This window comes from Coturnix japonica, chromosome 8 (assembly GCF_001577835.2).
Source record: "Coturnix japonica isolate 7356 chromosome 8, Coturnix japonica 2.1, whole genome shotgun sequence".
Taxonomy (NCBI): domain Eukaryota; kingdom Metazoa; phylum Chordata; class Aves; order Galliformes; family Phasianidae; genus Coturnix; species Coturnix japonica.
This window is the reverse complement of record NC_029523.1, coordinates 11,221,496-11,239,490: the sequence shown is the minus strand read 5'-3', so window position 1 is coordinate 11,239,490 and position 17,995 is coordinate 11,221,496. Positions and strand designations below refer to the sequence as shown.

General features: G+C 38.7%; 1 protein-coding gene across 7 annotated transcripts in view; it reads left to right on the top strand.

The window, feature by feature from the left end:
- Positions 1–2,241: 2,241 nt before the first annotated feature.
- The window catches only part of PTBP2 (polypyrimidine tract binding protein 2), a 42,249-nt gene continuing 26,495 nt past the window's right edge, over positions 2,242–17,995 (top strand). For 2 of the 7 annotated variants that reach the window (XM_015870349.2, XM_032446241.1), the window contains exons 1-3: positions 2,245–2,421; positions 3,916–3,946; positions 15,000–15,075. In XM_015870349.2, coding sequence (XP_015725835.1) covers positions 2,414–2,421; positions 3,916–3,946; positions 15,000–15,075 — 115 coding nt within the window. In that variant the 5' untranslated portion in view covers positions 2,245–2,413. Of the gene's footprint in view, positions 2,422–3,915; positions 3,947–14,999; positions 15,076–15,453; positions 15,572–17,995 lie in introns of those variants that run through there. The other 5 variants (XM_032446243.1, XM_015870344.2, XM_015870350.2 and 2 more) reach the window with 5 other exon arrangements.

Sequence of the window (17,995 nt, the reverse complement as noted above, 5' to 3'; positions counted from 1 at the left end):
CAAAGCTTTCATATAGGTGAAGAGATTTAACGTTTGGTGATTCTCACTCTGGAGGAATGCCTCTTTGAGGATTTCCTCACAAGGAGAAACCTGCTTTGAAGATATTTGTTTTTAAAAACAGTCACATTACTGGGTCTCTTCTTTGAAGATACTTTTCTTAAAGCATTTTCATTTCACCAGTGTTAACGGTATCTGTTAGAAAATATTTTCCTTCTTTTTGAAAATTCATATGTTCCTGTAGGAGTCCATAAAATAATCTCAAATAAGCCCAGGAACCTAATACTGTTTCTATGTAAGGTGCAAAATGGTTTGGGAGAACCTGTGATAGATGGGATGTTATGAGAGCACAGCTCTGAAAAAGTTCTGCAAAACTAATTACATTTTCTGACATCAAAGTGTAAAGTGGAATGGTGACTTCATATATCACTTACGTGACCTTCTAAAAATGACCGTGAGACACATTTTAGGCCTAATTGTCAAAATCTGATCTTTTGATCTGTATGGCTGCTTAGTAAAGAGCAGTATGAACTGTTGTGTTTTGGTATTTAAGACTGTAGAGAGCAGTAACACTCCTTGCCCTTCCAAAATATGCTGTCTTCGAGGAGAAATACTACAAATAAGATACTGGAAAATACCCTGTGGGACTTGGACCAACAAGACAAGTTCTGATCTGAACTCGAAAAAAATACTTTTACTTGGTACAAGGCTTGTAAGAATTACTTGAGTAACTTCAAAACTTCAATAAAAGAAAGTAAATCAACACAGACTGTTGGAAAGAAATGTTGATTAAGGACATTGTTTGCAGGAGTACAAAAAGATGAATAGCTACTAATAAATTTTAGGACTTTGGTCAAATGCATCTAGGCGATTTATGAATTATGAAGTTGATAAGAACTGATTTAAGATAGAATAATTTGGTTGAATGCAACAAAGACTGGAAAATGAAATCATCAAGCTTTACAATTATATCCAGAGGAACAAACGTATTAAGCAACACCATTCACTGTTAAAATATAAGGAAAGCAAAGAGATAATGGAGGCATCTAGTTTTGGTCATCCAAACAAATGAAAAGCTGTTACTGTACAAGTATATCCAGCAGCAAAAGAAATAAAATTCTTGACAGGAGTCAGTATGTTTGTGTTTTAGGATTGATTGACAACACGATATCGTCTCAAAAAAAAAAAAAAAGTTGAAGTTCTCTGCCCAGATCTCTTGAGACTGAGGTGATACAAGATTAGCAGGTACATTCTTTGATATATGAATAACTTATTATTTATCAATTATTAATAGTGGATTACTACAAGATTTTATATAAAGGTACAAGAAAAAATAGTCTATATTTTTACTGAAGAGGGAGGTCACTTGTAGCATACCACAGGGACCTGTGCTGTTCAGCATATTCTTAAATGATGTGGAAAAAGGAGTGATTATTGAGGTGACCAAGTTTGCTGATGATGCTGAATTATTCATGGTAATAAAAACAAAAGCTGACTGTGAAGAATTGTGGAAAGCTCTCATGATACTCCATGACTGACTGATAAAATGGCAAGTTAAATTCTGTCCTGAAAAATGGAAGTAATATGTAAAGGAGAAAAAAAAAACAAAGCCAAGCTATACACACAAAATGCTGGAATCTAAATGAATTACTACCATGCAGGAAAGAGCTTAAGTTCTGTGAAACTAACAGCTCATTGTTTAGCAGCACTCAAATGTGGAAATCAGACTGGCTTTATCAGAAAAATAATAGAAAAACAGAAATAAAACAAGAAGAAAAAATAAATGATATAAAAGCATTTGGTTTGTAACGAATAATGAGGATCGTCACAGTCTTCTAGAATAAAATTAGGAAAGGTGTGGAGTAAGGCTAATTGAATTACTGGAAATATGGAACGACTTCCAATAGAGGAGAAGTTAAATTTACAAAGAGTCTCTAAATTAAATTGAAGGAGGTGTATGCATTCATGGACGGCATGGTTAGGAGAAGACAGAAAGTTACCTATCTATTTTGTTAAGACAACTAACGGATTATAAAGGATATTATTAGGCAGCAAGCTTGAAACAAGCAGTAAGAAATACGTTTAACACAGTGTTTAACTATGTTGTGCAACTTGCTGTTTTGCAATGCTGTGAATGCCAAGAGGGAGAGGATAAACCTGGTCCGTTTAATACCCCCCGCCCCAGGCCGGGCAGTGTCCGGGCAGCTGATGGCAGAAGCTTCATGGTCTCGTACTGCGCCCGCTCGGAACTCTGGCGCATGCTCCGTGTGAGGCGAAGGACGAGGAGCGGAATCCGGCCCTCGGCAACGTTCGGCAATTTCCGTGCAGGCCCCGCCGCCATTTTCTCGCAGACTCTCCGTGCTCGCGTGTTGCGCGGCTCTCCGTCCCGCTGGTCAGCGCTTTGTCCTGCTCGGCGATGGACGGGTGAGAGCGACGGCCGACGCTGGTTGGGGGGGGTGGGATGAGGCCCGGCCGTGCCGCCCGCTCGCTCGGTGGTGGCACCGCTCCGCACGCCGGGTCCCGTGGCGGCTTTGGGGTGTGGGAGCGGCCGCTGCCCGGCGGCACGGGGACGGCCGGGTACTGGCTGCGGGAGGACTGGAGTGCGGGGCCCTGCGCGGGATGGGAAGGGGGAACTCGGCCTCCCCGCAACGCTGGCCCCTCTTGGGGTCTTGGCTTTACACAGCCGAGGGCTTCGGGCCGTGGGATCCCGCCCCCCTGCTGAGGCGGCGGGTACAGTGTGCTGCTACCCCTGCGCTGCCCTCGGCTGCCCCTCGGCCCGTCCGTTCCCCCAGGCGCTGGGGGTGTTTTGGAGCAGGATGGGGAGGAGGAGCGATACCGGCGGGAGATCTTTTGTTTTCAGAAACTACCCGCTTGCCCTCTGACTTACTCCCCTCCCCAGGTAGAAAGGTGCCTTTGTGTGTGTAGGAGACGGGTTGTAGGAGCCAGAGAAGGGAAGTCGGAGGAGTCGAGAGGCAACGAGGCCCTCCGTCTGGAGGGTAGCGCGGGTGGGCAGGCAAGAGCGCTCAGGGCCCGAAGTTTTGGACCCGAAGAGGGAGGGAGCTGCTCTGTGCTGTCTTCATGAGTATAAACACAGAACCTGCCTGCTGCCAGATGCCCAACAAGTTGTCTGTTCTTGCTCAAACAGAGAAACGATCCCTTTGGCATGTAACCTTTCAACTGTGAGAGTTTGGAAGGCTTATTATGGTTACTTCTGACTGTAATGTTGGGAGTACCAAGTCCAGACGAAGGAGTCTTGGCACTCACGAGTGTTATTATGCTGTAGAATGTTTTTACACGTTCATATTTTGCAGTTTTCTTTTTTTCTGTTGGTGTTTTCTGCTACCTTTGGAGTTTTATTGCATAGTGTTAAGTTACACTGTCTATGAGGATGGCGTACCTTGGTGTACCTGTTGCGGAGTTCCATGTAGATAGGATACCTATCTACTATTTTAGTACCAGCCAATACATTCTTTTTCCAGGCTCATTTCAAAACCTGTGTTTATCACTTTCTTCTGTAAGGAGATCTCTGGGTTGAACTGGATGCCTGGTTAACAGGGTTTGTGAGAAAAGTTCTGTGTTTACTTTAAGTTCTTCCTTTTTTCACCCTGTTTGTGATCTCACGTCATCCAGAAACCCATGTTTCCTAAAAGTACTGCCTGGTAGTGTGTTGCATTGGAGTAATGTTTACATGAAACTTTGAACTCCGCTGTAGAAGCCAATGGAGCAGGTGGAGCTTTTGTATGTTTCTGTATTCTGTCACTTTTTTTTTTTTTTTTTCCTTTGGCCACACTTTCTGGGTTGGGAAAGTTGTTAACTAATGTGATCCCTAATCGCTCTGATGTTGCAGAACAAACCAACAAAAGCCCTTGGTTTTATGAGAACAAATTGATTGACTTATGTTTCTTTTTTTTCTTACAGCATTGTCACTGATGTTGCAGTTGGTGTGAAGGTAGGATGTGCACTTAACAAATAAGCGGGTTCACTGCTGATACAAAACGAGCTGCTTTGAGCATGTGTCATTGCAAATTTTAAGACTTTAAGCAGTCATTGTCAGCTGATATTTAGTCAGCAGTACGTGCTTTATTAACAAAAAATCCCTAGAGGTAAATTGGAGGCCCTACACAGACTTTTCTAGGCAGTAGACTGTAAACAGGAGTTCTAAATTAATGTAGTGCCATCAGATTCCTATTTTAAAGCTTTATTTGCAGATTATTTTTCTAAGCAATGCTTTCTTGTGTGCTTTGTTGTTTTCTTCTCCCCTCATCCTCTTTCAGTTAACACTGAAATTAGAAAAAGTTGTTTTATCAGTACAAAACAAAATGAGTGCTAGAATTTATGTAGACAGAAGTAAACATTTTCTTTGCTTGACTTTTTCTCTCCAAGTTCAGTTATGAATTTTTATCATATTTATTTTAATAAGGAGTTTCCTGTAGGTTATTAATTATTTCACTTCTGTATCCAGTTGTTGTTTTTGTTTTTTTTTTTACAAGAACTGGATCAGTACTTGATAAAAACAGTTCGAGAAATAACGAGAATGAAAAGACCTGTGCGAGAACTTTAAATTGTTAATGCATGTAAGAAAAAAATCCTATTTCAGGGGTGTGCATGGAAGTTTTCTTATGAAAATGGTCTCTGCTTGTCTGGGGAGTTTGTACTACGTAGCTGCCTTAAATGCTAGTTTATGTGAACTGCTTGGTGAACCAGGTTTTGTGTAGTAAAGCTGCGTGGCTCAGGTTCAGTAGTGGTTCTGCTGGATTTGGGCTAGATCTTAGATAATACAATTAGTCTTTAGATAGCAGAGGCTACTGTGTCAAATGAACCTGCGTTATGTTTGAGTAAGCTCTCTTCTAGGAGGAGTTGTAATAAACTGTGTGTTCTGGGCCTACCTTGGTCCATGTGCGTGTTCAGATAACAGATAAATCACTCTTGGAGTCAAAAGAAAAGTACAGTTATTAAAGTAGTTCTGTGGGAGCTCAATGCCATTCAGAAATATAGACCAGTAAAATTGTTTCCCCATTACCTGGGAGGACAGTGTCAACTGCCTACAAGTGTAGGAGTGTATTTGACAGTTAAATTCAAGTCTTTCAGAAATAAACTGCACCACATGAAGAACTTTGTGGCAAAGCAATTCATAAAATCACTCTCAGTCATTTCTAATGAAGAAGCAGTTTCAGACAGTCCATGTATTATTTGAACGTAAAATTCTGACACTCTTAGTTCAGGAGAAGTTGGTTCAGCATCAATTCTTAGTATGAGTGACTTAGACTCTTAGAAAAATTTGAGCATTCCTGAAATACTTTGTGTGTAGAGCAACTCTGGATCCATATTTTCAGGTACTAGCCTGGCGATGAATGAAGGTACATCAAATGACATTACTGCTTTCTGCTGCCTGTAGAAACTGAGGTTGTAATGCAAGAAAGAAAGCGAGGGAAGTGTATCAGAAAATGATTAAGTTAAATACAGGGAAATGCAAGCAAGTATATGAAGACATGATCTTTGTCATGTGAAAACGGTATTGTTGATGTAGAAGAAAACAATCTGTATGCAGGAGCATAGGGTATAAAATAAAGACAATGGTTTTCTGAAGGAAGCTGTTAAATATGAGTGGGATAAAGTGCACTGTCTCCTTGAGCTTCTGTAACTGGCTCAGGACACCAAGAAGAATGTGACATGGAATTTCTTAGCAATTTATATTCATAGTTTGTGTAAGCAGTTTGATGTTGGCTCTAGTCATATTTTCTAGGAAGCATTGTGAAACACCTCTGTGTTTCTTTTTTTCTGGTGGATGTTCATTGCTGTTAATAAAGCTAACGCTCTAAAGCTGAGGGATGCTTTACCTAATAGTTGGTATTTATGACAGGGAAAATTCACGTGGCTTTAACTTAGCTGTCATCTGTTCTTAGGGGTATATTGGGAGTGGGTAGAGAGCAGCTTTTGAGTGCCAAGGTTTTGCATCAGCAGATTTAATGCTCTTTTAGTACTGCTTTTATCATGATTGGACAGCCATTAGAAGCAGACAAGGATTTACCTGTACTTGCACATGATCAACTTACCGAGGGTATTTGTGTGACCTTACACTTTCTTGAGGTTTTTTGCCTGCTGTATGTATGCTGAGCAGCTCTATGGCATATCTGGTTATACTTGAAGAAAAAGACTGTGACCCTTCTCTTAGAAAATACAGTTTATCAAAATCATCATTAGTGTTGTTGATACAACTATGGAAATTGTATTAACTATTGTCTGGCAGGCTTCTCTCGTAAGCATAAAAGTGAGCTTGTTAGCTATGTTTTAAACCTGTTTGCTAAGGCTAGCAGTGGAAGTTAACAAGTATAGACAGGATTTGGATTGGAAAAAGGGGTTTCAGCTTTAGGAACTGCATGTAGGCAAGGTGAGTATAAATAAAGGGAAAGCCTGCTTGTAATATTCTCAGTTAGATAGTCTAACTGCAAATTTCTAATGAGGTTGTTTAAATTTAAAGCTATTACCATTTATTTGTGCTAAGCAAGTTGGCTTGATTTAAAGCATTTTTTGTTCAACAAACTCATGAGTGTTTTATTTGTGTGCTGAGTCAGAAGAAATTAATACCAAAAGCTGAGGAAAGCATTCAGCGCAGAATGAAGGAGTGGAGAAATGATGAATGCTATTTGAAAGCTTGGTTTACGTGGTGTAAATGTGGTGTTCTGTCTAAAATCAAATGCGTAATGAGAACATACTTCCCAGCTAACATCTGTCAGAGGAGCAGTGTGCTTATTTTCTGGAAGAATTAGAATATATCAATGCAGATGACTTGTGGCCGTAATATAAAGTAATTCATACTTGAGTTGATATGTAGCGTCTTGTTTGGCTGTCTTAGAATTCATGGCGTGCCTTTGCACAAAGTACACCCCTTACAGTTCAATTTAGATAGCAGTATGAAAATACTGAGATTTAACTTCGTGTCAAATGTTCCTGTGTGAACTCCCACTATATATAAACAGTTTGTGTAAAGTGTTTTGAGTAAAACAACAGATTTAAGGCTTCCAGTAATGACAGTAATACCGTGTCGATTGGTACCTCTTCAGGTTTTCATTTCTTGAAGGAATCTGTACATCTGAAGTTTATAGATTTCTATGTGTACGCTTTTGACAATTGTCATGTTGTATAAAATGTTTTTTCCAAGTGTATGTTTTAGTTGCTCTGTTTTTATTACGTGTGGTCCATAGTTATATAGTTTCAGGGACGAGTTAGCATCTCATCTCTGTAGTCAGTGAGGAATGTCAATTTTGGCGCTTTGACATCTGGGTCTGACAGCTGTAGTTAGAGTTGCTGTCTTGTGTTCTCCTTATAGTTAGGAGGCTTTAATCTGGCTAAGTAAACTTGGTACTTGGAGTGGTGGAGGCCTTTTGAAATGTAGGAAGTATATAATCTGTCTTTTCTCAGGAGTAATGACAAAAATCTTTAGAGACACAGAAGCTGTGATGGAAAGAATGTACCTCACAGAGATGCAGGGAATAACTATATGGTGAGCTGCTAGTTGGTATTGATAGTTCTCTTTGTAAGCGTGCACCACTTCAGCTTAACATATCCTCTTTCTCCTCATTGGCATGGGTAGCTGTGCAGTGAATGTGGCCTGAGCAATTGAGTGACTCATTTGGGGATGAGCATTGCACGTTTCAGGCTGTCTGCAGTCAGTCTGGCTATGACACTCTAACTGATGAGCAGAAAAAGGTGGGGGGGGCGGGTGGAGCGGAGGGGAAGGTTTTCTTTCTTTGTTCTTTTTTCTAATACATTTACTTGGTACATAGCATTTGGGAATTTGTAACACTGTAGAACTGCTTTGGGCTACACGCTGGCCAAGAGTGGAGCTTCAGCTGCCAAATGTGAACAGCCCAGGTTATGTATAGGGGAAGAAACTTCATATGCTATTGTAAATGCAGGTTTGTTGATCTGGGAGAAGGATCTTTTTTCCCCCAAGAATCAGAGCATCTCTTTTTAGTATGCCTAGGGAAGGAGGAAATTGTTAGTGGTTTTAGTTGGTAATGTTAGGGTTGGGCAGGCGGTGTTAGAACATAGCATATGAGTACTTTCTGTTGGCTTTCCAACAAGTTCATCACAAAGGCCCTCTTTTTCCTGGTTACTGAAATTTAACACTGTAGAGGAAGGGCAGTCGCTAAAACCAGCACAAGTTGAAGGAGAGAAATAAGAGAGCCCTGAGTAGCAGTGTTTGTAAGTACTCCCTGAGCAATACTCAGTTCTTTTTTTTTCTTTTTTCTTTTTTTTTAAACTCAAATTCTGAGATCTTCTTTTCTCTTCGGAGATTATTAAAGACTGACCAGTTTTTACTCTCAATAATGGAGAGCTTCGTTATGGTGGAAACAAATATTTTGGTCATATTGGGTCTTTTTATTTAAGCTGTTTATAATACACTTTAAAAAAGGAAGCATAGGAATAATCTGTTAGAAATTCCAATAAATTACCAAAAGGTAAGTTTAGCCTCCCTTTAGGCTAAACTTACAGACAAATGCCATCTGATGATTTGTTTTATTTTTGGTAAACTAGTGTTTCTCATACTAGTTGGGCTGCTAGTAGATTAGACAAAGTTTCTGCTAAGGCCATTGGTACGAAAGCTGTTTGCCTGTGAATTGGAGGAACTGTGTTAGCTGGGATGATGTTTACAGTTGAACTTTATATTCAACAATATTTTGTTGCAGCAGCTCTTGTAAGTAGAAATTTTCAGAACGTTCTAACAGTGAAGTGGGAGTGATTTGTGATTGTAGTTTGTAAGTCTGGAACTGGCATCTGGATTTGTTTCTTCAGCAGGAGTGTGTAAAGCATGTCCTCAATGGCAAAAGCAACTGAAACAATACCATGAAAGACACTTGCTGCCTTTGATGATAAAATGGACCCTGTTAGAGGTGGCTTTCAAATTTGTTCTCAGAAAAGTGTATAATTCCTTCTTTTTGTTTTCGGAACTTATTTTTCTTACGGTGACAGGATGGTTGGGTACTATGTCAATTTAAAAAAAAAAAAAGAAAAGGCTGAAAGTGGAGAGAAAATAAAAGTATTGAAGATTAATGCTGTGAATGCTTACAGGAAATTTCTGTTGTCTGTTGCAAATTGGAAGTCACTTTTCCTTTGTAAAAGAACCCCTAGACTCGTGTATTAATTGAGAGGACTTTGGGAAGAGAAATGTGATCATTTGCCCAGTCTGAAGAGCTTGATGAATATCAACATTCATATGCCTTCCTAGTTTCTTTGAGCTCTGAGATCTGTTTTCACAGGCAAACGAAGCTGCATTCCACTTTTCCCTGCCTCTGTGACACCTAAGGCACAAATGCTTGAATAACCACTTCAAACACCTTTCTTGAGAACTTAACCAGGTTGAAGCTGAGCTGACACAGTAATGAGTTATGTCATCTTTGGGGCAAATCTGACATGGTTGCATAAGCTCTTGTAACAATATAGACTTTATATTGGTTGGGAAGGGCAATAGAAACAAACTGCTTAGGACTAAGGAGAAGGTAGGACTGATGCTTTTGGTTGTGGTGTTGTGTTTTAATTTAATTTCTGTGGCATGTGCTGGGCTTATAGTTGAAAGAAAAAAAACCAAACTTAGTTTTCTCCTAGATGTGTCCTTACTTTAATATTTGTTAATATTTTAACAATTAATAATTGTTAATACTCGTTACTTCAGTTAATTGTTAGGAGATGTCCCCAGCCAACATTACATTGTTTACAGCATGGAAAAGGATTGAAGCAGGGGGAAAAAAAGTACAGAGGATAAAGTATGGAAAGGCAGACATATTCTAACCAGTTACTTCATAGGGAATTTAAGGCCAAGTGATGTAATAGGATTCTTAAGCACTTGTGAAGACATACTCCATATATGTAGGGTTCTGATGAAGAGATAATAAGCTTATAGTTGAAATTATGTGCTTTATAAAGTACTGTGAAGCAGCAGTGAATTTCTTTTGGGTTTTATGTATCGACTTGGTTTGGCCTGTCCTCATTGATGAGGACATTGTCTGTGATCCTATATGTGTAAAATGTGTAGCAGTCTGTTAGGTAGTTCGGTGTATGTGCTTTGATAGCAGTGTGTGAAGTCAGGGAGTAAGGCAGGTCGGCTATTTCCTCTTTGGAGTGGGATGTTGCTGTCTAGGTTAGAATTCTCATTGCAGTCTCCCATTGTGCCAGATTTCTGGGTCTTGCTTTTAAATTGTTCTCAGATGTTGTTAGAAATGAAATATTTTACAGCACTGTTAGAATTCTTTGTCATGTGCTATCTCCCTACTTGCCATGGCTGTTGGGAAGTTCCTGCACAGCTCAGGTTCTCCTTTGCTCCCTCACACAGAGGGGAGGGATGGGGGTCGGGAAATCATTCTTTCATTGTTAGAGGTTTGGAACGTCCGCATATTTGATACTACGAATCAGAAGTTATTGGAGAACTATTTTTTCAGTATTTTTTGTATATGTTTTCTAATGGGATGTCAAGAAATTACTGTAGCTGATTCTGATTGATGACATTTTAAAATGCAGTTAGTTTGTTTGGTTATTCTTGCTAGTGTTATCAGTTCAGTGTCTCTGTAGTGCTAGAAGGGGCCTGCATGTTCACACGCTTCTGATAAGTCACGTTATGTGCAGCTGTAACTTCTTCCTGGAGCCTTCGTAGCCTCAGATTATTGGAAAAAGAGCTGATAATATTTCTCTTCTATAAACAGTTGTTAAAAATTCTCTGATGCTTGAAAAACTAAACTTCTCGGGGTTCTCAGGCCAAAATTGAGAAGTTTGGTGTTTTTTTGTGGTTTGTTAGCCTCATTTTAAACGGAGCTAGTAGTGGCTGTAGTAAGGTTTGGGGGATTTTGAAATACTGAAGTCCCATCAGCCCTGTGAGGAAAATCATTGGTAAGGACTTGTAAATAGTGGCTTTTTATTAGCCTGGAAAGATAGTATGACTGTGACAACTTCCTGGAATGGCATCGGTACTTAATATAACTTGTGATAGCATGAAGTCTCAAGTAATCTGCTGTGGGGGAGTGGAGGGATTGGAATCTGGAGTCCAGCTACATAAATTTAATTCCAGTAGTGAGGGATTCTGAGTTAACAGTGACTGCTAAAGCAGGGAGCTTGAAGGTTCATTTGCTAAGCTAGTTACTTTTTACTTCTCTTAGTATAATTGTTCATTTGAAGAGCCAGAATATTTGCAACAACTGTATTTAATAAAAGATTTCTTTACGAATTAAGTGAAATATAGAAATGCTATTTTCAATTTAAGGTACTGAAAGATTTCTTTATATGTATATTTAAGCTCCTTTGAAATACATATTCAGTCTTGAGTGGACAACTTTTTTCTTTTTCTGAAAATGTCCAATTTGCACATTTTTACATAGATTAACATGCTATTGCCACACCGTGCTGTCAGAAGTACTCAGTGACAGGGGCTGGGGTATGAGAGCATTGCATTCCTTGAGAGGGCTTTGATTCTGCAAGAAATCTGAAGTTCTCTGACTGTAAGAAGTTGGTTTGGCCATTCCCTGGTTTACCTTTTTGGCAGACATTGAATCCAGAGCATTTGTCTGTGAATGTCTATGGTATAGTTAATGTTTTAGGTTGTATACAGTACTGCTTGATGTTTGTCTTGATGTTGGTAGGAATACAGATGTGGCATTGAAAACTCCTGCTCTTGAGGGCAAGCTCTCAGAAGATGACCTTCTAATAGTCTGCAATAGCAGTTTGTACTTCTTTTGTCCTTTGCAACCTCTTTCCCGTGTTCTAAAATGAATACTTAAGTAGCTTCTATCATGTTGCTATTGTAGGAAATTTTCTTTGCAGCTTGCGATTGGAAGGGAAGTTGATGTGGCAGCTTCAGTTTGTTTGGCTTATTTATTTTTGTTTTTAAACTTAAATTTGGACTTTTCTGTCGATCTGTGTTTGTGATCTTTGGTCTCGAACTTGCTTGACACACAGCAGCTTGCAAAGATGGGGAAAAGAGCTAAGTGAAAATTGCTCTTGAATCTTCCATTCTTTATTGAATTTGATTCACCACGTTCTTCAAAGATGTGAGCTTGTTTTCCTTGTTTCTGAACCGCTCGATAGAATTGACCTGAACTTAACGGTTTCTTCGTGTTGGATGATTTGACTATTGGAAGTGGTGTGCTTGAGAATAAGACTACTGTGTGCCCAAGATACTTGGGAAGTGAGCTGTAATTCTGAAATCATGTACAAGAACGTTGCCCTTGAAGTAGAGTGCAAGGCCTTTTTGGCCTATCTCCCTCTAAAAGAAAATACACATAAAAACTGGTCCAAACGCACAAGTTGATAAAGTCTTTCCTTTGCTGAATGGATGTTTTAAAAAAAATAAAGTTGGCCTCTGTTGTAATTTCGTAGGTGCTTATGTCATTATAGCAGTGTCAGTTGACTTACTTGAAATGCTTATATTAAATTGCTTTGTAAAACAGCTGTCATCTTATGAGACCTTTTTGAAGTAAATAGCAATTAACAGCCAGCTAACTGCTTTTGATTTCTGTAATTACTCTGTTTTCAAGTAGACTGTGACTTCTTTTGCTGCATGGCTGTTTAAGTTACATATTTAATGAGGTACAGGGGTTTCTATGCTGCTTACAAACCTATGGGGAAATGTGATGATGTATATAAGACAGTGTGCTCTGCTTACATTATAAGGTATGTTTGTTTTACCAAAAGCTTAGCAAGCATGAATGGGAGTTTGCAGAAATCTGTCACATGCTGTTGGTTTCATGGTGAACCCAGGTTTACAACAGTAAAATAAATGCTGTTTATAATATGTGCTGGTGTAAGAAACTCCCGTGTTCTTCTGAAGAAAAACTTGTAATTTTTTCAAGTATAATGACAAAATTTTATAACTATCTACATCAGCGTTATCGTGAGATGTTAAATTCATTTCAAAATGGAAAGAGAACTTTTAAAATTGCTCTTAAAACATAACTGAGTAGCCACTCTATTTGGCTTGGTGTTGATTTTGGATTTTTTTCTGCTGTGGTTTAAGAGACGTATCAGGCTTTCATCGTGGGTTTCTTAGGAGGCATTTTACATTCTGCCAGTTAGAAATTGCTCATTTAGGCAACTTCTTGAAGACAGTTGGAATCAGTTGTAGGTTTTAGATTTGTGGAGTTCCTGTAGGGTTTGGGAAGGTCATTCATTCATCAGTACTGGGGTTGTTTCAGCTCTTTGTGTAGCATTTGCTGTACTGTTGCAAACTGATGACTGGCCTATTAGGGAAAACCAAATTTACCACTGAATTTATTTAATTTGCTTACCTCCGAATGGATTCTGTCTCTGCTGCCTCTGACTATTGAGTTGAGATTTCCAGACTAGAGATGAGGACTTTCGAGCAAGGCTGGATGAGTAGCTGTGAGCAGAAATAACAGTTGTATTACTGAGTGAGCAGCAGTGTTGACAGTCTTGACCTTTAGGGTACTCTGCCTGTGTGTTAGAGGAATGGGCCATTAGAGAGGAAGAAGAAATGTTTGTGTAGCCATTTGTACTGATTTTTAGTGTATGATACTAACAGTACAGAGCAATCTAGGCTGACTAATAAAGAGTTCCCATAACTTTTCTGACATATGTCTTAGTTCCATCCAGTTACATATTTCCTTAGTTCTATCTGATTGGATATATACTTTGCACTGAGAACAAGAAGACTTCTCAGTATTAGCTGTCATTTATTTTCAGAGGAAGTCAGTTGGCAATGTGATGGGCACATGTTTTGTTGGTTGTTAAGAGTGAAGAATCTTCCATAAGCTGCATGAAGATACTACAGAGCTGATGCTAGAAATTGCATCTTTAATGTCTGTGTATGCATACGTACTGCTCTTAAGAACCTTTGGATGTCAGGTGCCATTTTTGTGTATATATACACACAGAACATTGTGTTCCAATGCTAAAGGTTTGATTTTATGCGCAGACAGTATTCTTAGGTTAATTTAGAATGTGGTTTTGAGGTACTTTGCAGGACATTTTCTGCCTAGCATGGAGATTTTATTATAGTGCCCATAACTAAATGAGATGCTTTCACTTCTAAAAGGAGGTGAGCTGCAATTGGTTTCTTTACTCTTTTCCATTGTAGTGGTGACGTGGATTGGTGTTAAGGCTGTGGAGGAAGTACTTTTGAAGTGGGAAAATATGTAATAAAAAATGTTTAAAGGTTGTCAAGTTTATTCCATTTTAATAATTTCTTTTTTTTTAAGTGGAAGATAATGTGTGTGTGTGAAATAAAGACCTACTGGGGTTGGACAAGAAGTAAAAAAAAAAAGAAAAAAGGGGAGGGGGGAGAGCAGCAGGGGAGACAGAAGCAAATGACTCTTTAGCTTTTTCAACTATCTGTCTTGTAACTAGTTTGAGGAAAAGTTTTCCATAGAAATCCTGCTCTGGTTGTTTTGTGGCCTACTACTATTCAAAGCGATCATTTACGTGATAATTGTCATATTTTAGGAGTTATAGTTGTTGCCTGTAGATGCTACCTTCTACCCTAAGTTCTGTTTTCCAGGACAAATGACTGTCCCCAGATTGAGCAACGATAGCATTCTCTGAAGACGAGTTTTTATTTTCTTTTTTTTTTTTTCCCCCAAATAGGAATGCTAGAATTGAGCTGAACTCACCGTTTATATTTGTGTAGATTTCCCTTGATGTTTCATCTGGATGTAATAATTTAACATAAACATTTAATTATGTTACAATTTGAAGTGCTGATGAAAATTATTGTTCAGCACTTCTTGTTGTGTCTTAAGGTGGCTGCATTTTGGTGGTGGGTAAAACAACTGTGCTTGAGCTGCTCTCGTTGCAAAGTTTGCCTTGTAAATATACTGCTTTATGTAGACTTCAAGTTGTTGCACATATCTGAAATGAGAAAGTCTGCCAAATCTGAATAGGTTTGGTTATGCTTGCTTAAGTTCTAAAGGTTTTCCCTGTCAAACTGACATTTTTAATATCATCTTTAAAAATCACAAAATAGAGGAAAAAAAAATCTCTTACTGTCTCTTTCTTTTTAGAGAGGATCTGACGAACTTCTTTCAGGCAGTGTACTCAATAGCCCGAACTCTAACATGAGCAGCATGGTAGTTACTGGTAAGTGATGCCCTTTCAAAGGAGAAATCTATCATTTATTCTTGGACTCATTTCCTGTTTGCAAGGGGAGAACACTGAAATGAGAACCCATTGTGCTATAGAGGGATAAACTGTTGGCATGCATTAGACTGTAGTGACTTTACATATAGGGTAAATCCTCAGGAATCTGAGAAGAGTGATCCCATGAAACAAAGAGCAAGTTTCAGTTGTCTGTACAGAACACTGATGGTGGATGACAGGATGAAAAATTACACTTGTCTTATTCTGCTGCTTTCAAAGTAAGGAATCAGAACTACCAGTTAAAGGTAAACAGCAAACAACTCACTATGACTTCTGTTTTTTCACATGTAGCTTCTGTGAGCCTGGGTGTTATGGGAAGAACGCTGCCCTATAGTGGACTCAAAAAAAAGAGAATTTGGTCTGTTCTCATTTAGACTGCCAAAGCAGTAAACTACACTTTGCTTGTTCAGTCCGAGGTGGCACTAAAATCTCAATGGTAGGTTGTTCTTTAACCACTATGGTGTTACTGGATAGAAAGGCTTTTAAGGAATTAGCGCGTAATAAAAAGCCTTTCATTGCAGTGTATGGTCCTGACATTTGAACTTGCTTTGATTTCCTTGTGAGAGCTCACCTCACAGTCTTGCTTTTTCTCTCTGAGAACGTCTAACTTCTTTTTCTTTTTTTCTTTTTTTTAGAAATAGAGAGGAATTAGTTCATGGTATCAGTGTTGCTTGGGCTTCCCAAATAGTTGCTTGGTTCACAGTTTTAGTGTGCAATATATGTATATTCTCACCTGTATATACTAGTTGAGCAGTATGTACAGTGTTAGTACCAGATTTACTACTAGATTAAAAGCAAAGTAAACAAAGGTTAAGATTCTGGATACAGCTTCTCTATGTATTTAACATGCTGTGTAATGGCAGCTGTTGCCAGAGCGGGTGTTCTCTTCCTGCATTCTTAGTACAAACAAGAAAAAAAGCAACTGTTTGTGTTTCTGCCCCGCTCAATGCTGGAGTGTTCATACTCTTCGCAAGATACAGCACTAAAGTGTACTGCTAAGAAGAGCTGCTTTCTGTTGGAGCAGCTTACAGGTTGGTCATATGACCATGCAATTTGTAGATCATGAACATTGTAGGGAAAATGAGTCAGGTGTCAGGAGAGAAAGCCAATGTATTTGTGGTCATTTTAGAGCCCCTGGAACACTTATCTCTTCTGCTTTTTGTGCTTTCTTCTATGTCTGAAACAGGTACATCTTTTCCATTTTCTTGACATCCTCAGCAGTCCAAGATGATAATACTGCTTCAGCAATTTGCTTTTCTTAAATGAGAAAACGCAATTAAAGGGAGTTAAGAGTTGTGTGGGGGGCATTTGGATTTGAGCATCGAGTATGGGAGTGGAATGTCATTGTTTACAGGACAAACTAGTTTTTCCTGAACATTCTGAAAATCTTCCATGTGTTTGTAGAGGAACTTGAAAATTGGGAAAGCTAAATGGGTGTTTATTTATCCAAAGGAAAAAGAGTTAAAAGCTAAAGGAGTAAGAAAAGAACTATATGTTTGGGTTTTCTGAAGCTTTTCTAAGAAGCCTTAATGCTTGTAATGTGAGTTTTTCTCATTTGGGAGTTATTTGGAATAAATGGCTTTGATTCCATAATGTGGATGGATGAGTTTGTGTTTAATGATGCAAATTCTCCTACCTTCCATCTTGGTTTTAGGAGACAGTTTCCAAACAAACTGATTCTGTTTTATACAAGCCAAACCTCTTGGTAGGTTTCTAGGCATCCAAAACTGTAAGTGGTTTCCAAGGAAAAAAAAAATAATCTCATTATGAGCCGGCAATGGTCTGAGATAAGTTCCTGTAGTATCTGTAACAAATTTTGATATTAACTAGGTATAAAGGAGTATTCTGGAAAAGTACCCAGGAGAAAACAACAACAAACAAAAAAAACTCCCCATCACAAATGCAATATTTTAATTCAAGTCCTTCCCTATAGAGGTATGTGGGAAGGTTTGTTTTCATGCAGTTTTTTGGCATTATGTTCAAGCTTCTATTCTGCCTACTTTGGTTAAATAGCATGCAGATTCTGTAGAGCAGGTTAAATCAACATTTCGGTGTTATTCCAGTATGTGTATGTTCTTATATCTGTCTTGTTTATTAGGAACCTGGAAGGTACGTTTTCTAGACTTGCTTGGGTTTCTTTTACAATTTCAGATTACAGATGCAGAAATGATTGGGTCTGAAATGGAAACCTGTACATTAATTTTTTTTGTACCTGTCTCCTGAAGCCAGATGGGTTGAAACATTCTTTATGTCCAAACTAATGCCTTCCTTTTACTTCAGTTCTCTTATATTTTTTTCAGCAAATGAATTTAAAACATCAGTGAAAAGGATTTTTCAGCTATAGCTGAGCCATCGTAGCTTTCCAGGGCCTATTGAGAGACTCTGTAGTCATTGCTTAAGGTCTTGGTAAAGGAGGCATTTCATAGAAACTGACCTACTCTGTAACTCTTTAATCTAATGCCTGCTTGGAGTTTGGTGTCATTTTATGAGACCTGTCCATTGTTGGTTTTCTTTTGCAATACATAGAAACCTCTGGTTTAGTTATTGATGTTTTCAACATAAGATTCCATTATACTTTCTGAACAGATGCTGTGCTGTGAACTTCACTGGTAAAAGTATGCAATCCAGAAAACAGCATTGCTCTAACAGGCCTAAATTTAGAAGAAAAACTTGTGAATTGTTCCCTCCTTTCTTTTGAAATCCACACTGCAAAGATATATCAAACTTCTTATAAAACAATTTGCCTCAGACCTGTTGCTGCTAAGCAGTGGTTTTAAAAACTCTTTTTTTTTTTCTCCAAACAAGACCTGTTCACAGAAGTTGTCACTTTCTGTTGAATTGAGCTGTCTTTGATGGTTCT